Consider the following 17,520-nt stretch of genomic DNA (forward strand, 5'->3'; position numbering starts at 1 on the left):
GCTGCTGCTGCTGCTGCTGCTGCTGCTGCTGCTGCTGCTGCTGCTGCTGCTGCTGCTGCTGCTGCTGCTGCTGCTGCTGCTGCTGCTGCTGCTGCTGCTGCTGCTGCTGCTGCTGCTGCTGCTGCTGCTGCTGCTGCAGAGGTGCGTGCCGCCGAAGCAGAAGCTTACCGTCGCCGCTGTCGAGATGATCCAGGAGTACGCGTCGCCAAAGCAGAGGCTAAGCGCCGCCGCCGAGAAGACGGGAAAAAATTCTGTGATAGCGCATACATGTGTTGCTCGATTTCTTTGCCTCAATCTATCGAAAAGGTGAAACAGCCTATTTGCTGCGCTCAAATTTCGCATTAGGAAGTAACGTAATCGTCGGTAATTTTTTGGACCTCCTCACGTACGACGTCATAAATCGAAGTCACTTGAGGCTGTGATGAAGGGAACACCTTCTGTAGCTCTTCCCGCACGACCGCTCGGAAAGTCTCGCGCAGGTCGTCGGTGGCCAGTGACTCAATTCCGGCGTAGTTTGTCAAGTTCGTGCGGCGGTTTAATTGCCGGTTCCGCGTTTCCAGTGTCTCCTCTATGCTGGTGGCCTCGCGAAGAAACTCGTCGAAGGTCTTCGGTGGGCTTCCTACCATTCCGGCGAAAATTTCCTCCTTCACACCACGCATGAGCAGGCGGACCTTCTTCTCGGACATTTTCGGGTCAGCGTGCTGGAAAAACGGGTCATCTCTTCTGTGAAGATGGCGATGGTCTCATTGGGTAGCTGCACTCGGGCTCCCAATAGAACCTCGGCCCTTTCTTTCCGGACGATGCTCGTGAAGGTCCGTAAGATGTTACTTCGGAATAGCTCCCACGTTGTAAGGGTCAACTCCCGGTTGTCGAACCAGGTCCTTTGGCATTTTCCAAAGAGAAGTACTCGTGGTGCAGCTTGTCCTCAGAGGTCCAGTTGTTGAAGAACGAGATCTTTCCGAACGTCTCCAGCCAGGTTTCTGGATCCTCCGACGAAGCTCCAATGAAGGTAGGTGGCTCTCTAGGTTGTTGAAGCACGATGGGGGACGCTGGTGCTGCCATTTTGGTCGTTGACTTGGTAGAGATCTGCCTGCGGCTAGCTCACTGGTCCTTGGTGACGGTAGTGCTTGTCCTCGGGCTTCGGGCTTGGATCATGGCTTTGCGGGGCATCCGGTATATGAGAACACAATACCTCCACAAGATGTCACGTGTAGTGACGGTGAAGAAAGCAAAATGGTTAATGGCGAAACTAGCGTTTTATTGGGCGAAATTGTGTCCACGAAAGCAAGTTGCACAAAGGAGAGCAAGAGCAGCGAACACGACCCGCCATGGTGGCTCGGTGGCTATGGTGGTGGGCTGCTGAGCACAAGGTCACGGGATTGAATCCCGGCCATGGCGGCCGCATTTCGATGGGGGCGAAATGCGAAAACACCCATGTACTTAGATTTGCATGCACGTTAAAGATCCCCAGGTGGTGGAAATTTCCGGAGTCCTCCGCTACGGCGTGACTCATAATCAGAAAGTGGTTTTGGCACATAAAACCCCATAATTTAATTTTAGCAGCGAACACGATCGGCGGTCGTCGAAATCTGATCAGCGGGTCAAGCGGGTCGGCTTTTATAAATCAGTCGTCGAATGTTCCAGGGTAATCGTTGAGACTCGCGTGTTTTCCACAAAGTTCTACATTATTCGCGTCACGCATACATGCAATCAGATTACACAAGGTTAGGTCACAGACAGCAGATGGAACCACCGATAACATTCCAGAAACTTCGGATACATGCAGACGCGTCCTGTGCTCTGCGATAACATTTGTTAGGCGGTGAAACGTGGTTGCCCGATAAGATAAACAAGTGCACATGTCAATATCTAAAATTATTAAAAAAATACTAGGCGACGTATTTAATATGTTGTCAGGTAAAGGTTTGTATGAGTGCTACTTGATGCTGCTCACCTAGTTGACTCCATCTAAATACTCAAAAGAATACACGTTTGTCTGGGGTCTAGGTTTTCAAAAAATATCTTCTCTTCACATAAACTAACAAGCAGAACACCAAGTTCATTGTTTCAGCAGCAGTTCCTTGTTTGATAACAGAAAATCGTTGCATGTACACCAATGTTTCATCAATTGTACACGATAGACTAAGTCTACGCAGAACTTCTGGCACCCTTACTTTGCTGCTCTTGAATAAATAATATCGAATCCAGTATCCTTGGACAACGGTGCTGTACCTAGTGTCCTGATACAGCGCCTACATCATTGCAGTGTTAAACTTTTGTTTGTACTACAATGACCCCGAAGGCTACACGCTGTGGTCGCAGCCGCATTGTCTACGTTTTATCGCACTGCTGACGTGGTGCCCTTTAGTTCCTGTTGAAATCATCCATTCCCTAATGGCACATTCAAATGTGCACATGCACCACTACGGAGCACCAACTTACGGGTGCCGCTGGGTTGCGCAACCAAGAACGGAGGGGAAAAAATAAACGACAAGTGCACAGATCGGACAATGTTCCACGCTTGAAGAACCCATTATCACCTTTTCGCACTGCATATTGGATTGAATAAAAAACGCGAATGAGTCACTTAGATATGACTACCTGTTTCAAAGAAAAATCACGTGATTCGCATACAAAAAGCTCCTTCGTTCGTCCTACTACATCGGTAAGCGTTTCTTGGTTTAGAAACTTCTTTTATGTATGGGTGCCTAAATGTGGTGGAAGTAGAAATTCGGGTCGCATTGTGCATGTGGCACAAAGTACTCTTCCAAAATGAAAAATAAAATGAAGGGAGGTGATGGGATGCAAGGTGCGCTTTACTTTTCTATCGTCAGCGCTCTGTAATTTCTATTGTCGTAATACCTAAATATGGCGCATTACGAAAAAGCAGGTAAAAGTTCCTGTAGAAGCTCCTTCGCATGGCGCACACAATTCACTTTTTTTTGCACAGCTTTCACATTGCTTAAATATTTTTCATTTTCTATATTACAGTAAAGCATACTATCTTATTGCTCGCAGACTGATTCGCAGTCCTCTAGTCTCGAACAAATTCTGCGAATGACAGTACATGTGAGCGGCTTAAGGAACGCTGAAGAATGATTATTCTCAGTTTTATATACAAACAGCACAGTATACGTGCACATTTCGAGTGTTTTGTACCTACCACTCAGAGCCTGGTATGGGAGTCTCTCTGAAAAGAAAGAAAAACATATATTATTGGCGTAAGATGCGATCAAGCCAGAGATAACTACACCATGTAAGTAGATTATTACATCCGGGTTTTAAGGTCGCAAGAATGTTTCGCTCAGGCAACTCTGTAGCTATGGTTGTTGGCAATAAATGTTGTATCGAAAGTGGGCTGCCTATATTGCCACGCTATATATATTCTGGCCTTGCGAAAGTGGTTGTCCCGCGACGCTGTTGAAAACCAGCACAACTGCTGAAGTGGTTACGCAATGCTGTAAAATTTCATGGTAGTGTCAATCGCTTTGTGGCAGCTATGGGACACCGCGGTTGGTTCCGCTACCACTCTCGCTACATTCGAGGCCAAAAACAAATCCAAGCTCGATATGTACCGCGTGGTCTTTTTATTGTGGTTGTTGTAGCAGGCCAGTCCAAAGTTGTTACTGAGAAATGACAAAAACCAGTCATTCTGGTGTTTCACGATGTCACTAACAAAGTCGCCGACGAGCAATAACATTCTAGTCCTCTTTGGCTTGGCGCTTGCGCTGAGCTTGTTGAGAAACGAGTCCATCAATTTTGGCACCACGCCGCCGCTGGTGCCCTTGCCATTTCTCTTCGCTTTTGCGCTCCTCGTATTCACGCTGCCCCTCGACAGTCCTAACTATGCATTGCTTGCTAATAGCGGTGCGCAAACCAGACTAAAATCAGTTGCTAGGCTGGTTCTTTTATATATGAAATGCTCGTGACGTCACTCCTAACGTCGCAATCTGCCGTCACCACGGCATCTTGCGCAACTGTATCTTTATCCTGAAGCGCTTCCGGTGGGCGCTGCAAGTTTGACATTGGTAGCGGGGGCACTTCATCAACAATTATTTGGTTTGGATGCTTGTTTTCTGCTTGTTGTTTATTTAAACCAATGATGTGCTGTTTGTGGCATGCGTGACACGAAGGAATGTATGCTCTTTTAGCTTGAATTGTTGAAGTTCTATTTTTTCGTGAGGACGATGACTACGAAAAATCCTTGCCAACTAGAGGCTAACCGCTTCGCTATAATATTGTTACGGGTATGTTAGGAGTATAGACCTACTATATTCACGACACATGTACGAGCAGAGTCGATGTAGTTAAATGGCTGACCAGCAACAACAGGAAGCAGCCAGCGTCTTGCAATCTACTTCTTTTTTTTTCTCTTCTTTTATCCTTCTGTAACAGGACCCTCGGGCGCTGAAGCGCCGTCTCGGTGAATGTTAAGCGAAGAACTGCGAGCGAAGTATAGCTTTAGCCGCGAAACGTTCACAATGTCAACAGGCGACGGACTTGAGTAAGGATCAACCTGTAACTGCGAGATCTCGTAATAGGCGTCGGTGACTTCACCTAGGACTTCATAAGGCCCTATGTAGCGAGAGAGAAGCTTTTGGGAGAGGCCGACACTAGGACATGGTGACCAAAGGAGCATCCAAGCACCTGGGGCGAACTTCACATCACGATGGCAGCGGTCGCAATGCTGTTTTCGTATATGCTGCGAGGATAATAAACGAGATAGGGTGACTTGACGTGCCATGCCAGCGCAATCGATGACTTAACGAGCGTACTCAGTTCCAGCACGTGGCACAGAAGGGAGGATGCTGTCAAACGGCAGTGTGGGATCGCGACCATACAAAAGATAAAAGGGTGAGTATCCTGCGGTGTCATGTCGGGACGAGTTATAAGCTTATGTCACGTAGGCCAGCGTGGCGTCCCAGTCACAGTGATCGTTGGAGACGTACATCGACAGCATCTCTGCGAGTCTTCGGTTGCGACATTCCGTAAGATCATTCGTTTGTGTGTGGAAGGCGGTGGACAGCTTGTGCTCAGTCGCACAGGAGCGGAGGAGGTCGCCGACAACTCGAGACAATAACGAGCGACCGCGGTCTGTGAGCAGCTGTCAAGGTGCACCGTGGTGGAGTATGACGTCGTAGAGGAGAAAATCGGAGACGTCAATTGCGCAACTAGACAACAACGCCTTTGTTACCGCGTAGCATGTCGCGTAATCAGTTGCGTAGGCGATCCATTTATTCCCTCTAGTCGTCGTCAGAAAAAGGTCGAGCAGGTCAAAGCCTACGCAATAGGAAGATTCAGGGCGAACTGCAATTGGATGGAGTCGGCCGACAGGTGGCAGGGGTGGTTTCTTTCGGCGCCGACACAATTCGCAAGTTGCGATATAACGACGCACAGAGCGGTAGAGACCCGGCCAGAAGAACCGGAGTCGTACACGATAGTATGTACGCAAAACACCAAGGTGTCCCACCGTCGGTGAATCTTGAAGTTGTTCGAGAACGACGGATCGCAGATGACGAGGAAGGGCAAGGAGGAACTCAGGATCAGCAGGGTTGACAATGCGGCGGCAGAGGATGCCGTCGAGCAGCACGTGCAGTTAGTGCTGCCAGTATGCACTGCTGCGATGATGGGCTGTAAGGATTCGTCGCGTTGTTGTTGAGCGCGCGTATCGGACATCTCAGTAAAAGCCATCGCGCATCGAATAATGCGTAGCAGGATCAGGGGGACCCACGGCGTGACGAGAGAGGCAGTCAGCGTCCTTGTGCAGTCGTCCATACTTGTAGTTGACAATAAATGAACATTCCTAGAGCCACCAGAGGGCATGGTGTCTGCAATGACTGAAAAGGTGCGGCTATACTTAAACGCGCTGTACACATTCCAAGAACAACCAGCACGCCGTCGTCAGCCACACGAAGCGCTCGAGCAGGTGGTGGGGTAAGGACATTCTTTAAACGTCTGTGTAGCCAAGCACTCATTACAGAAACATGGGTTCCAGTCTCGACGAGTAATTGAACAGGTAGGCCGTCTATCTTAACGTCAATTACACTACTTTTTGTGGACGTAGACAGATGATTTGCGGCAGTAGTGATTTGCTGCAAGAGCATGGCTGCAAAACGACAAAGATAGCAACCAGGCGCACCCTGAGCCTCCGTTAAATCGGGTTCCAAGCGGAACGTAGGCAGCGCTCTACGCTCTGCCGCAGCTAAGAGTGTTGTGTCAGCGACTCCTACGTTTTTTTTTTTTTTTTCAATGCCAACCAGATGCGGCCGATCCGAACGTTCACCACCCTGTCCTATCGTCTTAGTTCCCCTGTCGGCTGGCGTTTGCACCTGTTTTGCGATTGTGGGGGAGAGTACCATACGAGTGGGGCCTCACGGTGGAAGTTGAAGACTGATTGACGCGTGATATCCTGAAAGACGCAGGGACAGAGCGTCTACCGCTCCTCCAACGGAACGGCAATGGCGCGAGCTCCGACGCACCTATGACGCAAGAAGTCGTACCTAATGTTCATGTACATATATGCTCCCGCAGAGTTGCGCATACATTTTCTGGCGCCGCTAGCACAGCTTTTCGCTGAGCGTTATCACGTGGCGCAAAATGACGTCGAATGTTCAACTACGCCTCTGCGAAGCAAACTTTACGAGCGCGATGCCGACTCGTCGTTTCCGTCAGTGCCATCGGCATTGCAATCAGCGGACCGTGGAGCGAGCTTTGCATTTGTCGGCTCCGGGCTGTGGGTACGATATTCGACGATATTAATCAACGACCGTGGTGAAATGATACGAAATAGAGGATACTGACGTTTGTATTCCCATATGACGGAGTACAGCGCGCCAAACTCCGCAAACCACACGGAAGGCGGCAAAGCTTTTTACGCGATGCCACGCGGACGGACCGACATGCGCTGGCGACTGGTATGGCTACTGCCTATCAGCCAAGACAAGCCGGCTCCGAAAGGAACCAGGATATGTAAGATGCGTTCGCCTTGTTTACAGAGGTGAGTTTGCCTTGTTTACATTAAAGCAGCATTTATATCGAGTTACACCCCTGTTAACGCTGATATGCGTAAAGGTGGCATGAGAGGTTGTTCACTTGCACGATATTTCCCGTATATGTGAAGCGCGACTCAGACACGAGACATAGAATCAACGACGCGTCTGTGTCGCACTGCGCATATCGCTAAGAATATTAACTTCCCCAACTCGCCCAATTCGCTGCGTTGCTTGTATGATTGTTCTGACTATGCGGCTCTGGAACAGTCTCAAAACAGAGTAAATACTAGTGGATAAATTTTGCCCGCTGAACCGATTTTTCTCTCCTGTTTTGTTTTTCTTCTTTTTTGACGGCATTGATTTTTTGTGTAACGTAAATTGAGGCCCTAGTAGGATTCATTGTTTTGTAGTAAGCGAAAACGTCGCGCGCTCCCGCTTACAAGACAGCTGTTCTAGCTTCAACATTTATGCCCACAATACCTTGCTTGTTCGATCAGCCTAAGTCCACATGAGGAATGGAAACCTCTGCCTTCATGTTTAATGAGCTCTGTGTTATGGTAAATTGGCCTGAGCGGCATATAAAGATCACGAAAATGTGTTGCCATGTTACAATCAACAATGTGTGAGTAATTACTTTGCAAGTTTGCCATCTTGAGGTGATTAGTGCAATAAAAATAACCTGTTATTCTTAATAGCTTGTTGCTTTTCCATTTGCTTCAATTTCTTCCCTCAAGGTTCCAAAAACCAGCAATCTTGCCTTGCTGCCAGCAACCATTGCTCATTCATTCCCTTGTACGGAATAAATTTGATCTAGACGCTCGTTCATCTTGAATCTTTTTTCCACTTTAAGATTTGCTCCTATAAATCGTCAGGTTAGTATGCTGTATAAATTAATCGTAAAAATAGGTTTTTCATAGTGTGTGTACATGTGAACATTTGAGATGCGTTTAAATCTACGTGTCGGCACCGCATACATCGAAAGCGTGTACCTGCTATGAACGACGGTTAGTGATAAATGGCCCTCTGTTAACGGTCCCTGACATACCTGTAGGCACGATAGTTCTTTGCCAACGATCATTATACGGCTGGTCTCTGCAGCCAAAATGGGTTCACATAATTGTCCACCTTACGTGTGGGATGCTTTATTTATACACACAACATTTCTTGCCTTGTGGCCTCGGTGAGGAAACTTCACATGCATGCTGGAAAACCTTGCACCGCTTTTTGTTGCAAGGTACAGCACGTTTGCACGTGAACTTTTGAGCTGCTCGGGCCACGGTGCCAGTCAGCATCTTATTTCGGGGTATCAAGAAAGGTCCTACCCCCTATAGTTACGTTCGTGCGTGTCTTTGCATATGTGCGTGTATATATGTACATAAAAAATAAAAATTTCGGTGGGTTGGAACCCTACGCCTCTCCCGGCTACGCCAATGGTTTGAGCGTAGCCTGCACTAAAAAGTGCCACCTTGCTCAGCGCTTGAGAACTATGGACGCACTTAGTTTGCGACCAGCAAACACAAAAAAGGAAATGAAATACCGCGCGGTATTTGCCGCCTGCGCGCGCGAGGATTGGCTTCACTGCGATGCTGAAACATACTGGCAGACCTATGCGCAACTCTGCTCCCTGCGGGTATATATACAGCGACAACAGGGACACTAGCTGTACCTAGGGTGCTTCGATGTAGCGCGCCGCCGTACAGCGTGGGGACAGTGCCTTCGTGAACGCCATATTCGGGCGAGCGCAGATACGGCAGACAATGGCGCGTCGACCGATATTCTTGTTTGGCATGCGCTTGCGCCTGCAAATTCAGGTGTATATAAGTCTTGCACATTTACCCGCAATGCTAAGCGCGTATTGCACACAGTAATAAAATAGCGTATGCTTGCTTGAACAGTTCTCAGAGGAAATGACTACTGTGCAGCTATAGGTCCGCGTTGGCCAATTGATATGCCCAAACCAATGAAATAATTGACTAGATTCACTGCTTTATAAAGGAACGCCTTTCGGTGCTGTCGGCATGAGAGTTTATAAGGCGCATAACATGCACCATGCTTCAATTGTGTGTCTTGCAACAAATCAGCAACCAGCTGACGTTGAGTTATCCGCGTATGTCAAAAATTATTGCCCTTGCTGTAGTCTACCGTATACCATAAATTCTGTGCTTGCCTCCATTGACAAAGGCATCTGTGTAGTGGTATGCAATTAATTGCTTCCATCTGGAATTCAAACCACCTACCATGAAACAAGTGCATGTTTGGCAGGCTGGTCACCCTCGGGCAGCATTACCCTGCCAAGGAAAGTCATTGCTGCAGTTTACCTCCATACCTCTGCGAATGTCTAGTTCGTCCAAGAAGAGGATACTTTTCGGTGTCTTCTCAGCCGCTTTGGCTTCCATTAAGACGAGCATTTCTGTTAGCACACCAGGCAAGAAAGCTGATTGTTGCAGTCTCCGGCATAGTGTCCTCCTTGAAGAAAACGCCTGTCCTTGCTCCAGTAAAAGGTTGCATCCATCAGACCCACATGCGAACTTAAGCTGTAGTGCCTTCTTGATTTTGCCACCACCCCACAAGCAACCCTTCCTGTGTTTTCTTTTCCAAAGCAGTCTTTTGATCCTGGTTTCCAAATGTCAAATTTGCAGTCAATGTTCTAAGTTTTTTCAAACTGCTTTGTTATTTCAGAGTTTTTTTTTACCTTTCTCTTTTTCCTGCGATAAGCTTTCTTCTAACTCGTTGCGTTTTCTTTTTGCATCTTGCAGCTCTTTCCGCAGTTGGTTCACAGAGAGCGAGAAAATGTCCACTTGTTCTCCCGCACCATCATGAGTGTTTTCTGGCAATGGTGGAGTATGTTCTGGGTTAGGCGGTGCCTTAGGGGCTGGCGAGGAGTCTACTGCAGTACCTTGTGCAGTGTTGGAAGGAAAAGGGCTCGGTGCAAGCGGCTCTCTTCGCTTCGGCTGGGCTGTCCGCGCAAAGGAGAAGTAAATTCATTAGTATCTTGAACCAAAGGGAGAGCTTCATGCGTCACAGACTGTCTCATGCGGATACCAGGCTGTACAATCAAAGGTTGGCACACACTTACGCCCAAAATCAAACAATGTCGGGACAGCCGTTGACTTGAGCAGCCGCCGTCCATCCTTCCTGTTTCCCTCGAACTGATCTTCTTCGAAGTGTCGCTAATATTACAGGCAAAGAAAGTGTCACATTGCGCCTAATGTGGTGCGTACGCAAACAAATAAGACAACAAAAGCATTATTGAAGCATTATTGAAAAGAAACACTTGATTAGACTGACTTGCGCCTACTAATAACTGCACAAATTCGTGGTGGCGATAGCAGCAAACGTGCTCTGCTGTCATCGATGAACAGGATGCCCGCCGCCCTCGGCCGAGCTCAATTTAAAGCCGCAAAGGAAACTTCGAGATAACATGCTAAAGACAATGACAAATATCTGGAACCCAACGCACTCACGCATAGCTCGGGTCAACCGAGATAAATCTTGTCGCATCTCGCGTCACAGAAAAAGTGATAATGCGGCGTGCCGTCCACTTGAACAGTGATCGAACAAACAAAAGCAACCTTCGCGGCATTATTCTAACCACACAATGCTGGTACCTAAAAGCGGACAGGTGCAATACTCTTATAAGAAGCAGCAAAAATGTCATGGCTTACCTCGCAGATCCTCGAGTTATCATTCGCATTCCAGTCTTGACGCCTCACTTTCGCCTCCCATACTTTTCTCCGTTCCTTATCCCGTGGGAAGCGAAAACAGCGCAAACCTTTCGTTGTCGAGCCCGCACACAACGGTACACAACACCCTGGCATGCTAGCTTTTGCGACTGAACACAGTTCAGTTGCCCAGCAGCTGGCGCAGAACACAACAGCTTCGCATACTCCCCAACAATGCTGCTTTGCTAACGCTGGAAGGAACGGGCGCCACAAGCAACTCGTCCCAATATGGCGACCACGGAGCAAAACGGCGGCGCGGCGCAGGCCAGAAGGTGTCACCACCCTCTACAGCGGCGCACTACATCAAAGCACCCTAGTCGTACCAAGTGGGTAGAACTAAGGTGCACCAATGGCTCCTACTGGGAAGGGAGCGATTGCACTAGCATCGAAAAAATAGAGGAGGCGTTCGTTAGGTGCACGCGCATCAGTGTTCTCGGTAGCATTCTGCCGAGCGACTGTGTGCAAATTGTTATGATACGCCGATCTGTGCGAAGCGGACCGTAAATGTTCTGCTACAACTTTAGCAATATGCGCTTCATCATTGCTGAACCAGAGATTGAAAACACCGGTCAAGCAAAAAAAAAAGAAAGTTGCGGTTTCTCCCGAAAGGCGAAGCACCGTTTACGATAGCAGATTAGTGGATAGCTGTGTAAGTATAGTAGATTTAGCGGCCGTATAAACTGGTAAACATTCGCTAATTGAAAATGGAGTATTTTCAATTATAGAATCTGTAAGCGTCATTGAACGAGAACGTAGGAAGTAAGAAACACGCAGAAGCAGCACCGTCTTTGTGTGTCTGCTTCTTTCTACGTCCTTGTTCAATAGCGCTTACAGATTATATCATGGATTCAAACTAGCCCGCCAACGTGGTTTAACTAATTCGACAAGCACGGTGCCAAACACGTACAGGTGAACATGAACACATGTCGCTCGTTGAGCGCGGAGAATCGCTGTCAAAATGCTGGAGCGAGGAAATACGGCAGCAGCAAGCGAATTTACCTTCGTGCATATCTCGCTTCAACGCGAACAAAACGTCAAAAGAACAACGCATACGAAGCCACCAGAACTACGTCCAAGCTGCAAACATAGCAGATGACGTTGAAGACGAGGCCCGCGTGGGCGTGCACCTTGGCCACGTCACAGATCACTTTCAAGACACACGAGCGCCGGCAACGCGTCCCTACGGCATCCACCAGAGCTGTTTATTACATCAGCCAATCGAGTGCCCAACGCCGTAGTAGTACGTAGCAGGTGCCGCGGTTGTCTTCATTCTTGACGAAGCAGTGGGTGAGGAGGAGATCTAGACACCACAGCAGCCGCCGGAGAAGAACGCCCCTCCTCCCTCGCCAGACCCCCCTTCTTCATGCTCGACATGAGAGGGCACGCTTCCGGACCGCGTTCCTCGCTCGCGCATGCGCGATTGAACCGCGTTCGCCGGCTCACCCTCACGCGCTTCCACTCACACATACAGCATACGGCGAGCGGCGGCCGTTTTATCGCCCTTGGACTTCATACAGTACCTAACGGCGACGCCAGCGGCGATGGTGACGGCAGAACTACGCCTGAAGTGTCCACCTAATTGTTATCGCAAAAAATACGTTGCTGGACTTGATTACATTGTGCACTTTTCCGGGCTTACCTTCTCATAAGAGGAAGACCAGTCCTGGACGTCCTTTTCGTCAGTCGCAGTGAATATCACAATGTAACGTCGACTCAGCCCGAAGAGACAGATGATGAATGGTAGCTGGGAAGTACCTTGAGCAATGGTTTCGTCCAGCATTATTTACGCTGAGGGCAGCTCTCACGTGTACCGAGGCCTTCTAACAAAGTATAAAGGGCCTTATAGAGAACAGCTTGTGAAATTGCCAAGTTCTACCTCAAGAATGTCAGCTGGTGGCTCGCGCCAGCCGAGCTGGTGGCGCCGACCTGCACGTTTTGTTTCCCTCAGGGTCCGCCGAATAAACTCTTTGTTGAGAGATTGTTAAGACGGTTTATTTGTGTCAGTTGAGTGCCAGCAAGTAGCACCGTTGCAGCATCAAAACAGCGACCTGGCTCTGAGCCCCGTGATGGCGACAGGTCTTCCAAGCGTGCATACGTTCTTGCTTACAAACATTCCCGCCGTTGAAAAGTAGCCATCTTTGCGATCTATGGGAAGCACGAAGTTGGCAGATCGTGACATGGCTTGAGCCGGCCAATGTGCACAGACTCGCGACCGCGACCTTGGCAATCTGCAGATGGCGTAATGAGTTCGCCGACACAATTACCTAGGGATATTTGCGCAATGATTTGGTAGAGACCATGGTACTTTGGAGGGAAGTTGGATGAAAGGCAGAAGTGACAGGGTGGGAGCCACAGCCACAGGATGGAGTCCATAGCGAAAGGTTTCACTTGTAGGGTCATGTTGTGTCATATCTTGGGCAGCACAGGTCAGTGTACGTGGGGGAAGGTGCTGTTGCAATCCCAGCGCTGGCACGAGTTGTTGCATCTGGGTCGCAAGCCCCAAGGGTAGCGTTGGCCTGGCGGCCTGGGGCACAACTGGAAGCATCCGAAGGTCCTGGCAAAGCATGAGTCGACTGCTAACAGAACAACTTGTTTATTCCAGCATCGCAAAAGAGCGGCAGGTCAGGTCGACCGAAGTGGAGAGACGGGAGAGTACGCTACTCGATGGAAGAAATCGGAGCCTCTGTCTTGGCGTCCGGGGGCAGCTGCTTTTATACTCTCGGAGGTGAGGGCAAGAAGGGACGTCTCCGGATGAGGCCACGTGACGGCGGGGCACGGACACGCTGAGAGACACATTGAGACAAGAAGGTGACGCATCCGCCGGGCCGGCGCCGGTCAGACCTCCCTTCACACTTGGGGAGCTCCTCTCCCCGGCTGCCGCGCCTTGACAAGCGTGGGCACCGACATGCACACACACACACACGCACACTTGAAGACACGTGGCATTGAAACATGCCTGGACGTGCTTGGCGGGGAGGCGTTGCGGCGGCGCTGAACGGGCCAAAATGTCCGCCGCTTTGAACGAAGCCCCGGCGTCCGTTGCATCCGCGCCGGCTATACCACGCGTCGTAGGCGAAACGTAACAGTGCCAGCTACCGGTATCCTATGGCTTGTTGGGTGACCACGGAAACAGGTGAGCACTTGGCAGGGTAAGCAGGGTACGGAAGAAGTGTATTAGTTGTTCTGGAGAGCTCACGTCCGTAAATAATATAATAGAAAATGCGGTAGTGGCTTGTGAGGCGGCGTCCTAGGAGCATGTGAGAAATGAAAGCACATGAACCCATTTGGAGTGGTCTAACGCAACATAACATGAAAATCCGTCGCCGAGAGTTCTGTTGAACTGTCCTGCTAAGCCGTTGGTCTGCGAACGTTAAACGTTAGAGGTGGAGAGACTAATTTACTAAAGGTAGAGCAGAAATCCGTTCGGAGATGGCATCGTACTACCAAGAGCCATTTGCCGCCGTCGTCTTCATAGTTGCGGTGGTGCTGAAGTCTGTCGGGGATAGCGAAATGCAGCACCTGATAGCTTGATGACCGAGATGCTAGAGCCACGGTAAATTTTGTCACAAAATTGAGAAGCATCGCAATCCGCGGGTCTTTTCATTGTCCTGAACCCATGTCCAATATGTCGCGTTACAAGATATCCTGACTGCAGGCAGAGGCGCTGTCATCGTTCGAAGTGACTGGGAATAGTGAGAGGGCATTGACGTCAGAGTGTTTGCGTCGAAAGCGATAGACAGCACAGATGTCGTTTTCTTGGATGTGGAGGGCCCTGCGAGCGAGGCGGCCCTACAGGTACGGGCGTAATTTATGAAGGGCCCATACGATGGCCAGACACTCTTTTTTCTGTTGGGGAGTAATTAGCCTGTGAGAACACGACTGGCGCAAACAGCTACGTACTCATGAAAGCCAGGCTTACGTTGTGCTAGTACGGCTTGTCCGACACCTCTGGCGTCAGTGTGAAGTTCAGTTGGTGCGCTCAGGTCGAAATAACGCAAAATTAGTGGAGACGCAAGTAGTTGACGGAGAGTCCTGAATGCATTATAGCACGTCTCCAGCCAAGTAGAAAGTGCGTCGTCACCCTGTAAATTTTCCGTGAAACATGCAATCACCGCATCAAAGTTACGGATGAACCTTCGAAAATAACACCATAGGCCAACGAAGCTAGTGCTTCACTGTGATGCGCTTCGAAAAGGGGTGGAACAGGTGCACATCTTTGCGGGTAATGGTGTGGAGACTACGACAACCGGCACAGAAGCGCGTAGTAGCATTTTTTTGAACTAGTATACCTGGGACGCCCAAATAATTCTGGAAAACTTGATGACATCGAGCGTGAGCATTTCGGTTACTTGTTCACCAATAGCGCTTCTTTCGCGAGCGGATACTTGGTAAGGATGCTACCAAAGCGGCACGTGGATGTCAGTGTCGATAGTGCGAAAAACATTCGTCGTGCGGCCCAGAGACGTTGCTTTACAGTCGAACGAGGAAGCGAACTCTTAGGGCAAGCGACACTCTATGTTAATGAGCATCTCTGTATTGATAGCAAAGTACTGTTGAGCGAAGCACGTCAACTGCGCCTAGAGAAAAAATGGAAGTTTGCCTGGATTTCGCAAGCAAAGATCTTTATGAGAAAGACAAATACCTCAACTGTGTTGAGAATTGAGAGTGATAGCGACCTGGCTCAAATTGTATAGTTTTTTTCCCCCTGTTCATATCTTCTTGTTGTCCTTCTGTTTCATCATGACTTTTACTTGGGATCAAGTTGATTAATTCATTAAACACCAAGATGTGTTCTCAGTTTTTCATTGCAACATGCGCAGTAGTAAAAAAAAATCTGAACTTTCTGAGAGCCTACCTATCAAAGCACACATTTCTTTTCCACTTGATCGCTATTACGGAAACCTGGTTCAAAGATAAAGAATCACTATTTATACCAGGCTACAAACTTTCCTCTCTGCCAAGAGTTTCAAGGGCACGAGGAGGTGGTGCTGCCTTCTTTATAAAAGAAAGTATTGCTTTTGAAGTCCTTCCTGCCCTTACTGTCAGTGACCCTACGCTTGAGGCACTTTTTATCAAAATTGAGTGGGGTATAACAGTCGGTGCGGTGTACCGGCCTCCCAGTTCTGCTGTTTCAGTTTTTATTGAGAAACTTCAATCATTTATAGAAATCTTAACCTCTAAAAAAAGTAACCGTGTTGTAATTGTAGGAGACTTTAATATAGATGTTTCTGGAGAAACTAGCAATTACACCTTACTTCGACAGTCATATAACATTTCCAATCTTATAACAGAGTCAACGTGTATCACAGGCAGTTCTAGCACTTTAATAGGCCATGCGCTTACGAACATCACATGTAACAGATGGGGCGGAACTTATCTAGATCCAATAGCCGATCACATGTTTCTATTTGTTGCTGTCAAAATCGAAGGAAAGATAACTGCGAACATATCTCATCATGAACCGCAGTAAAAGATTGACTATTAATTAGTTCGCGAGAACCTGCGGCAAGTAAACTTCTTGGATACCTATGATACCGACATAAACAAAGAATATGCAAACTTCTTTACAGTTGTCCAGAGTGCCATCCTGCAGAGCACCACACAAAAGTTCTCTGGTTGATATGTTGCATCTATATGCCCATGGATGACTCGCGACATCCTACGCATGCTAAATGTGAAAGAAAAATGGCATGAGAAGTGGAAACGTACTAAAACTAATAATTATTATCTAAGCCAGTTTGAGCGTTTCAGGAACCTGTCGGTGTCTCTAATGCGTAAAAGAAAACAAGAATACCGCTCTCCTTTTATTATTAATGATCAGGGTAACTCAGGTAAAATTCGCAATATTGTAACAGGTGCAGTAGGGCTTCGTTCAGAGCAGCGTATGTCGCCTTATGTACTTAACCAGGAAACACTTGATGAATTTAACGAGTATTTTGTAAATATAGGACCGTAACTAGCAAACCAACTTCCTCAGGTCACCAAATGTACGCAGTCTATCCAATCAGTGGTGAATACTATGGTAATTGAGGATATCACAGTGGATGAAATAATAGCAGTTGCAATGGGCTAAGAACTAAGGCAGCTGGGCTTGACCAAATACCTGTTAAGCTAATTAAGGACAACATTAGCGGGTCCCCTCCTTCACCTATTTAATCATTCCCTAGATTCCGAAATATATCCTTCAGAATTAAAAATAGCAAAAGTAATTCCGATTTATAAGGACGGAGATCGTCCTAATGCTTCAAGTTATCGGCCGATTTCAATTAATAGCGTTATCAACACAGTGTTTGAAAAATAGTCTATGTGCATATAAACAAATTGATATCCAAATACGATATACTGAGCCCCCACCTACACGGTTTCAGACCTCAGAAATCTACTTCTTCCGCTGTTTTCACCCTTACGCACCTACTTAATGCGGCTCTCCAGCAGAATAAAATTGGGGTCGTTGTCTATCTCGACATAAAAAAGGCCTTCGATACAGTTGACCATCAGATATTACTGAACAAGATTAACAATCTAGGGTTTTGGGGCAAAATCCGGAACCTGCTTCGAAGCTACCTCAGTAACCGCAAGCAGGTAGTAATACTTAAAAATTAGACGTCTACTTCACAAACTGTACTAACTGGTGTGCCAGAAGGTTCCGTTCTTGGGCCCATGCTTTTCTCACTTTACATAAATGATTTCCCTGCAACGTTTAGGCATTCACAGTATGCTGACGACACCGCTCTTCTATTTACTGGAGACAGTCTGCTCGATATACAGGATAATATAAATGCAAAGACAGATAATGTTTTTAAGTG

The 17,520-nt window shown here is 48.0% G+C and overlaps 1 protein-coding gene across 1 annotated transcript in view; it reads right to left on the bottom strand.

Moving 5' to 3' along the window:
- The window catches only part of LOC135914601 (uncharacterized), a 256,527-nt gene that overhangs the window by 231,295 nt on the left and 7,712 nt on the right, over nucleotides 1-17,520 (bottom strand). The window contains exon 3 of the mRNA XM_070536517.1: nucleotides 3,164-3,190. Within this exon, the coding sequence (XP_070392618.1) occupies nucleotides 3,164-3,190 (27 nt within the window). The remainder of the gene's footprint in view (nucleotides 1-3,163; nucleotides 3,191-17,520) is intronic.

This window comes from Dermacentor albipictus, chromosome 3, assembly GCF_038994185.2.
Source record: "Dermacentor albipictus isolate Rhodes 1998 colony chromosome 3, USDA_Dalb.pri_finalv2, whole genome shotgun sequence".
NCBI classification, from domain to species: domain Eukaryota; kingdom Metazoa; phylum Arthropoda; class Arachnida; order Ixodida; family Ixodidae; genus Dermacentor; species Dermacentor albipictus.